We start from the raw sequence: 8,575 nt of genomic DNA, 5'->3' as shown, positions 1-8,575 counted from the left end.
GGGAGAAGTACGCCACTGGGTGCCATATGTCGGATGTACACTGCTGTAGCACAGCGCCGACAGCGGGTCCTGAAGCGTCGACCATGAGCCGGGTGGGCGCATCGTGTTGCGGATGAACGAGCAGAGCGGCATCCGTGAGCGCCTGTTTGACAGTTGCAAAAGCAGCGTCCGCAGTCTCCGACCAGGGAATGGCTGCAAATGGCTTTACTTTTGCTCTGAGAAAGTCGGTGAGAGGCCGAAGGATGTCTGCGCAATTGGCGATGAAACGGCGGTGGAAATTGATAAGGCGGAGGAAGCGGCGGAGCTGCCGAACAGTAGTGGGTCTGGGAAAGTCTGTGACGGCTTTGACCTTGTGGTCCAGAGGGCGGATACCTGCGGCGGAGATGTGATGGCCGGGGAATTCGAGTTCCGACACCCCGAATGTGCACTTTTCTGCATTGACAACAAGGCCATTTTCTTGGAGTTGACTGAAGAGTTGGCGTAAATGGTGTTCGTGCTGCTCGGGGGATGAGCTGAAGACAAGGAGGTCGTCAATGTAGGCTACCACAAAGTCCAACCCGCGGGTTACTTCGTTGATGAAACGCTGGAAAGTTTGAGCGGAGTTCCGCAGGCCAAATGGCATTCGGACGTACTCAAACAATCCGAAGGGAGTCGTGATGGCAGTCTTCGGGATATGCTCAGCTTCCATCGGGATCTGATGGTAGGCTTTAACTAAGTCCACCTTGGAAAACGTAGTAGCTCCCGCTAATAGCTCAGAAAAATCATGAATGTGTGGTAGAGGATATCGATCGGGGATTGTGCTCGCATTCAGGGCTCTGTAGTCACCACATGGCCTCCAGTCATTGGCCTCCTTCTTGGGAACCATATGTAGTGGCACAGCCCAGTTACTGGCGGACGGTCGTAAAATTCCCAGGGCCAGCATGTGCTCAAATTCACGACGAGCTATGGCCAGGCGTTCGTCGGAAAGACGTCGGAAGCGTGCCGTGACCGGTGGACCTGTTGTCTCGACGCGGTGAGTGACATTATGTTTCACTGGTGCGGAAAGGTTGCATGGCTTCACGAGTTCCGGGAATGACGCCAAGATCTTCTCGTAGCGTGAAGTTGGGATAAATGTGCAAATACCAGCAGACTGTGCTCTAGGGACGGAAGCGACGGTAACGAGGTTCGTGATATTGTCCCTCAGGCGGCGCTGCCTTATGCTGACGTCGAGATTGTGGAAATGTAAGAAATCTGCGCCAGGAATCGGGTGCTCCACGTCGGCAACCACGAAGAGCCACCTGAACGTCCGGCGTAAGCCGATATCGAGAGTGAGGGAACGTAGACCGTATGTGTTTATGGTGGATCTGTTCGCAGCTTGCAGTGCTGGCGTGAGACCCGGACGAACTTTCTTGTCGGAAGGTTTTGCGGGTATAACGCTGACTTGTGCAACCTGTGTCCACAAGGAAACGGTGGTTCCCGATTCGATCCCTGACATACAGGAGGCGGGCAGGTCGGGGGCCTTGGTCGGTTACCGCCATTACCGACCGACCGGCCGTAGAGTTTTCCTGCCAACTGCAGGGAGCTTGGCAACACGTGGAACGGTGTTTGAAGCGTCGGTGATACCAGCAATACTGGGGGCTGCGCCCAGCTGGGGGGTACGCTGCTGCGACGATGCGCGGGAGCGTCAGCGACTGCTCGATCGGGGCCTGCGAGTTTGGCCGTGAAGACTTGCTTGCAGATCAGCCAGTTGCGTGGACATCTTTTCCATCTCTCCCGCCAAACGGGCGATGGCACCACGTGACCAAAGTGGTATTTAAGGATGTTGTAGAAACCCTATGCAAGACAGGAAGGCTGTAAAGCACAGACGCCCTCACCAAAGCCGCGTGAACGGCTAAGGGGGACCGTTGATCACAGCCCCAGCCGAAGTCAGAAAGATGTTGAATGGCAGGAACCCATCGCTGCACTGTGGTTTCAAGCTGGACATATTCAGAAACTTTTGCTTCAACGCGTTCTACTGCAAACACGGTGTTGAACAACTACACTAAGCTGCGGAAGATGAGTTGCACAGAGAGAAGCAGCAAGGAACTTCTCAGAAACAAGAGATAAAACATGGCGAACGTCTACAAGGCAAATAATAATCGTGCCATTTAATCAGAGCGTCCAACGGGTGTCATTCACAATCTAGCCAATGTTGCATCCAAAAACATATGTATCTGTAATTGTACGCCTTAAAGTATAACTGTTGAATGTATTTCGAAGTGTATTGCTGGTGGACCTTTTAAGAACTGTTCTGGACGAAGTATTAAAAGCTACACGAGTCCAAACGAATAGTAAAACTGTTCAACTCACTTCGTTCGTGCTTTCGTATATACTCGTAACAAAAGAAGGTCTTCAGTGGCTCGGCTTACCGCTGTGTACGCAATTATTCCGTAAGTTATAAGCACGACGACAACAACAACAACAATAGATGAAGGAGAAGCAGTCCTGGGAAGTAACGTAGTTACAAGTAACTAGTTACACAAAAAGTAATTTGTAACTGTAACTAGTTATTTGACACGAAAACGTAACTTGTAACCAGGGATCGGAACCGAAACTGAACCCGAACCGAAAACCGGAAAAACCCGTTATTTTCTGACGAACCCGAACCGAACCGAACCCGAACGATTTTTTTGCTTGTCCTGAGCCGAACCGGAACTGAACCGAAAAAACTTGATACGGTTACCGGTTCGGGAATCGGTTCAGAGGTGAATTAATTGTACTACTGACCGACCTTTTTTTTTTGCTCACCTGAACGGTTATCTCACACCTTTCTCTTACAATCGTCTACGGTGAGCGTAAGCTTGCTTGCATGTAGCAAAATTACTGCCCGTGGACCGGTTAAACCGAGGCCGAAAAAAGTAACTGTTCCAATCCCTATAAATGCCCCGACCGCTGACAGATATTTTTTTGTCTGTGTATGTGCGGGGGTGGGGGGGTTCTCCCTGAGCCGAACCCGAACCGAACCGATATACCTGAACCGGTTGAAGCTGATAATTTCGGTTCAGCGGAGCTAAACCCGAACCGAACCAATATGCCTGAACCCGAACCCGAACCGAACCGAAAAAAATACCGGTTCCGATCCCTGCTTGTAACTGCAACTAGTTACTTTTCTCAGCAACTAGTTACAGTAACAAGTTGCTTTATTTCGAAATTGTATATTTTCACGATAATTTTACCCACTTCGCATTTCTTTCGCAACGCCATTGGCCTCAGCGGCGGTTATGCTATGGTCGGTTATGATATGTGGGGCAAACCATAATGTTCCAAAGCGACGAAAAAGAAAGGAAATAGAAGCGACGACGCACAGTACGCACACAACGAATCTCTGTTGATGCAGCTACCCGCCGAAGCACACAAAACTAGGCACGTGTCATGTGCTCCTCCTTGGGTGTTTGACGTCGATAGAAGGCTACTGAAGGGGTGCGAGGGAAGTGCGCTAGGTTATGCGCGGAACTCTCGCACAGGGTACAGTAGAAGTAATAGGCACGTTAAGGGCCTGTAAAAAAATGTGTTACAATGAGTCACTTGATGACATTTCGAAGTGGCCGGTGTACCGACGGGCAACATGAAAGATGCCCCGAAGATTCTGTAGCGGTTCCAGCGCCATCGCTATCCTACGCCAGCTGCTCACTGCTGAAGTCCTCGGCGACAGGAGACGCTCCCAACTCCTCCGTAGCATGCAGCAACTCTTCGGCGATCGTGCTTCAGCTGTGGACGAATCGATTTTGCGCGAGCTGTTCTTGCAGCGACTTCAGAACACCGTGCGCATGATCCTTACGACGTCCTCCACTGTGTCCCTGGAAGCCTTGGCGGAGATGGCGGACAAGATCATGGATATTGCTCCACCACCCATTTCTGTAGTCTCCTCATCCTCCACCCCCGTTACCCCCACCTTGGCTGACTTTCAAGCTCTCCGTGATGAGGTAGCGCCATTCACTACCATGATCTCCACCTCGCTTCACCTTAGCCATCGTCGCCGAAGCCCCAGGCCCCGCAGCCCTCGCCGCGCAGGTTGTGGCCGCAGCCCCTTCCGCCCACACTCTGCTGCCTCCACAGAGTGTTGGCCCCACCAAGACTTCGGCGACAACGCCCGCCTCTGTCAGCCTCCTTAATCCCGCTCGGGAAACGTGAGCGTCAGCAACTGACGGCGACCAGTCTCGCTGCTCCGGCACGCGGTTTCTTGTGGACACTGGCGCTGAGGTGTGCGTCATTCCAGCATTTGCCGACGACATTCGACGCTGCGCACCTAATAACACCCTGCAAGCCGTCAACGCAACACCTATCACCACGTTCGGCGAGAAACTCGTGACCCTGAATGTCGGGCTACGACGTGTTTTCCCCTGGGTCTTCATCCTCGCCAAGGTCCCCCACGCCATTCTGGGAGCTGACTTCTTAGCCCATTTCGGCCTACTTGTTGACATGAGCCGCCGCCGTTTGGTAGACACCACCACTAACCTGTCTGTTCAGGGCGCCGTTATTTCAACGCATACCGTCGGACCAACCCTCCGGCGGCAGCCACCTCAAACCCCGTACGAGGCCGTTCTTCAGGACTTTCCGGCGCTTACTTAACCCCCTAACTGGAAGTTGCCGGTCCAGCACGACGTCGTGCATCACGTCGTGACCACCGGGCCGCCTGTGCATGTTCACCCTCGCCGCTTGGCCCCGGAGAAGCTGAAAGTGACCAGAGCAGAGTTCGAACACATGCTCGACCTCGGCATGGTCCAACCATCCTCCAGTAACTGGTCTTCAGCTCTCCACATGGTCCCCAAGAAGACCGGGGATTGGCGGCCTTGTGGAGACTACAGACCCCTGAACCGTGTCACGGTGCCGGATCGGTACCCCATTCCTCACGTGCAAGATTTGATCGCTCATCTTCACGGCGCCAGACTTTTCTTGAAGGTCGACCTGGTACGTGCGTACCATCAGATCCCGGTCGAGGATGTCGGCAAAAGTGCAATCACCACGCCGTTCGGATTGTTTGAGTTTCTGCGGATGACGTTTTGCCTGCGAAACGCGGCACAAACCTTCCAGCGGTCCATCGACTCAGTCATCAGAGGCCTCCCGTTTGTGTTTGCATACATCGACGATCTACTCATCGCAAGTTCTACGCCGCAGGAGCATGTCGAACATCTCCGTGCACTTTTCACCCTGCTCAGCGACTTTGGCATTGTAATCAATGCCGCTAAGTCCGAATTCGGCGTAGAGCGGTTCGAATTCCTTGGCCACCTTATCACGAGCACCAGTATCACCCCACTACGAGCCAAGGTTCAAGCCATTAGAGACTTTCCCCAGCCGCCTTCGGCACGCAAGCTCCGGGAATTTCTCGGCCTTGTCAACTTTTATCGTCGGTTCATACCCGGCTGCGCATCAACTCTTCAGCCTTTAGAAGCATTACTCGCCTCAGCCAAGAGTCGCTCGGGCAACTCGACTGGCCGCAATCCGCCATCGACGCATTTGACAAGATTAAGCTCGCCTTGGCGAACGCTACTCTTCTGGCGCATCCGGTACCCGACACGCCCACTGTCCTCATGGTAGATGCGTCCGCCTCGGTCGTCGGCACTGTCTTGCAGCAGCAAGTTCCCAACCAACAGCAGCCCCTATCTTTCTTTTCGCGCAAGCTCAAGGACAGGGCTATACACGTTTTCACGTGAACTCCTCGCCGTCTTCCTAGCCGTGAAACACTTTCGCCATTTTCTCGAGGGTCGGATCTTCACCATCTATACCGATCACAAGCCGCTATCCCACGCCTTCGTCTCATCCGGCACCAACGACACCCCTCGAGAAATCCGCCAACTCTCATTCATTTCTGAATTCTCCACTGATATCAGACACATCAGCGGCACGGACAATACTGTAGCGGATACCCTCAGTCGTATCAACACCTTGTCCTGAGACAGGCGTCTCGTCCGCGACAACCGTTTCTCCCTCGAAGGGTTGGCCAGTCACCAGGCTTCAGACGAAGAATTGGCCATGCTCCGCGCTGATCCCAATTCGGCGCCCCGTTTTGAGGACCTGTTGCTCCCAGGAGCCACGTCGACTATCGTTTGTGACACCTCTCTTGGCAACCCTCGGCCTTTCGTACCGGTCGCTCTCCGCCGGCAAGTTTTCAATAACCCTCCACGCGCTGTCTCATCCTGGCATACGGGAAACGCAGAAGTTGATCGCCTCGCGATACGTCTGGCCTCGCACGTACGCCCAGATCAAGCAGTGGACACATTCCCGCTTGCACTGCCAACGGGCCAAAATACACCGCCACACTTCTGCACTTGTCGGGAGTTTCCTTCCGCCACATCAGCGTTTTGACAAGGCGCCATCGTGCGCCCTTTGCCGCCTTCGCAAGGGCACCGCTACCTGCTTACTGTCATTGACAGGTTCACGAGATGGTCCGAGGCCGCCCCTATTCCCGACATCACCGGCCGCCAGCACTGTCGCCGCTGCCTTCGTATCGACGTGGGTGTCCCGTTTCGGGGTTCCCTCCACCATGACTACCGAGTACCGACGGGGGACAGCAATTTGAATCGTCCATCTTTGCCGCCCTCACTGCGCTCCTTGGCACCCACCGCACTCACACCACCGCCTACCACCCCGCATCTAACGGCCTTGTGGAGCGGTTTCATCGTCACCTTAAAGCCACCGTGCGAGCCCACTCCAACCCCTCAGCCTGGACTGACGCCTTACCAGTTATCCTTCTCGGCCTGCGGTCGCTTTTCAAGTCTGACTTGGGATGCACTACCGCGCAGCTGGTGAACGGCACGACCCTTCGCCTTCCTGGCGAGTTCTTCGCGCCTGCGTCCGACAACACCGTTCCCGACGGCACAGACTATGTTTCTCGGCTGCGAGCCGTTTTCGCCGACGTGCGTCCGACGCCCCCGCGTCGCACCTCTGGCGCTAAGGTCTACGTTCATCGGGACCTGCTCACGTGCACGCACGTTTTTGTGCGTATCGACGCTGTACGCGAGCCCCTTTAACCGCCCTACAACAGACCCTACCCCGTCATCAGCCTTACACCGAAGCACTTCACGCTGCGCATCAACGGGAAGGACGATCAAGTTTCTATTGACCAGCTCAAGCCGGCTTATACGGAAGCGTTCCCGCAGTTAGGCTACACCATTTCTCAGCCCCAAGAGCCTGCAAGTCCCTGACCTACAGCCTACGCCCGACAGCTCCCGCCGCGCCGCCAGGTGTCCTGGGCGCCAGTACTCTGCACACGCCATTCATGGACTTCGCCCATTCACTAGGAGGGGGGAAGCTGTAGCGGTTCCAGCACCAGCGCCATACAGCGCCATCGCTATCCTCTCGTGCCGAGCTGTTGCCGGCACGATCTCTGCTGGAATAAAATCACTTCTTGAATATCACGCAACATGAAGGTTGTCCTGCCTGCTTCCTTCAGTTCCTTGGCCAATGTATGAGGGTACATTTGATTTGGTGTGCTCTATGGACGTCAACGTCAAAGTTCGTTGCAAGACGTGCAAGAAAACTTGTTCATGCAGCAAGACATCTACAGCAACTTGAAGAAGCACCTGGAAGTAAGTTACCTTGTATTGTGAGCATTTTGCCGGCATTAGGAGGTTACCAAACGGCTTTTCAGAGGAAGCATCCTGGTCTGCACCGTGTTGCACATCAGAAGCGAAAAGCTGCGGATAGTGAAAGGCAACAGAACAGAAGGAATTGGTGTAACTGGTAGCCACGTCGTCTTCAGTATCTCAGAGACAAATAGACCGGGCTATTTTAAATTTTGTTGTGGGGAGCATGCAGTGCTTTTCCGTTGTGGAGATCGAGCAGTTTAGACGCATGATTGAGGTACTCCAGCCTGCAAGAACAGTAATCGGGCGAAAAGCTCTTGTTGCCCTGATCAACAGTGCTTACGACAACATGAAGCAATCACTTGTTGAGAGGTTAGGGAAGGCATCTGCCGTCTGCTGCCCAGCCAACTGCTGGACTGCTTCGAACAGGTATTCCAATACGCTGAACGTGCAGGAAGCAGAATAGTGTTAAAACAGCGTGCTTGCAATTTTAACAGGAGCTTCATCCGTGCCACCGCACACTGGATAGACGAAAGCTCGTTGGAGAGAAGATCAGCGGTGATAGCGTGCCGCAAAATGTAAACTTCGAACACCAGCTGCTGCTCAAATGTAATATATATAAATAGCATAACTTCAATGTACGCAATAAAGCCTGTTGATCTCATACTTTGCATGGAAAATTTCTAAAGTAGCTGTAACTTGTAACTGTAACTGAAACTAGTTACAATTTTCACAGGGTAACTGTAACTGTAGCTTAGTTACCTTTTTGCTCGAGTAACTGTAGCTTAGTTACTTTTGAAAGTAACTTTTCCCAAGACTGAGGAGAAGTGATGATGACATGGGACGTTTCCCCGTGGTAGCCACAGTACCCTACTCCACTTCACAGCGGTTATGAGCATAACAACAACATCATCAAATAAGTGATGATGTGTAGTGCTGAGTGCCGCTGAGGCAGCACCTTATCCCATTGCTTGAGGGGGAGAAGATGGAGAGCGGAGAGCGAGGATGAAGATGAATGTTCAGTGTTCACGCAG

At 53.2% G+C, this 8,575-nt stretch overlaps 1 protein-coding gene and 1 long non-coding RNA gene across 2 annotated transcripts; both read left to right on the top strand.

Annotated features, from left to right (window-relative positions):
• The first annotated feature begins 3,590 nt into the window (after positions 1-3,590).
• LOC135384762 (uncharacterized) lies at positions 3,591-7,160 on the top strand. The gene is made up of 7 exons (XM_064613949.1): positions 3,591-4,116; positions 4,235-4,455; positions 4,615-5,366; positions 5,423-5,665; positions 5,916-6,060; positions 6,759-6,937; positions 7,001-7,160. Exons 1-7 carry the CDS (start codon positions 3,591-3,593, stop codon positions 7,158-7,160), a joined length of 2,226 nt encoding a protein of 741 aa, XP_064470019.1.
• A 114-nt stretch (positions 7,161-7,274) lies between these two features.
• On the top strand, positions 7,275-8,207 carry LOC135383703 (uncharacterized). The gene is made up of 3 exons (XR_010420015.1): positions 7,275-7,544; positions 7,607-7,970; positions 8,039-8,207. It is a non-coding gene; the product is annotated as an uncharacterized LOC135383703 (long non-coding RNA).
• Positions 8,208-8,575: the final 368 nt, after the last annotated feature.

Source organism: Ornithodoros turicata, chromosome 2 (assembly GCF_037126465.1).
Source record: "Ornithodoros turicata isolate Travis chromosome 2, ASM3712646v1, whole genome shotgun sequence".
Lineage (NCBI taxonomy): Eukaryota > Metazoa > Arthropoda > Arachnida > Ixodida > Argasidae > Ornithodoros > Ornithodoros turicata.
Note: the sequence above shows the minus strand (reverse complement) of the source record. Positions and strands in the feature narration are given on the sequence as shown.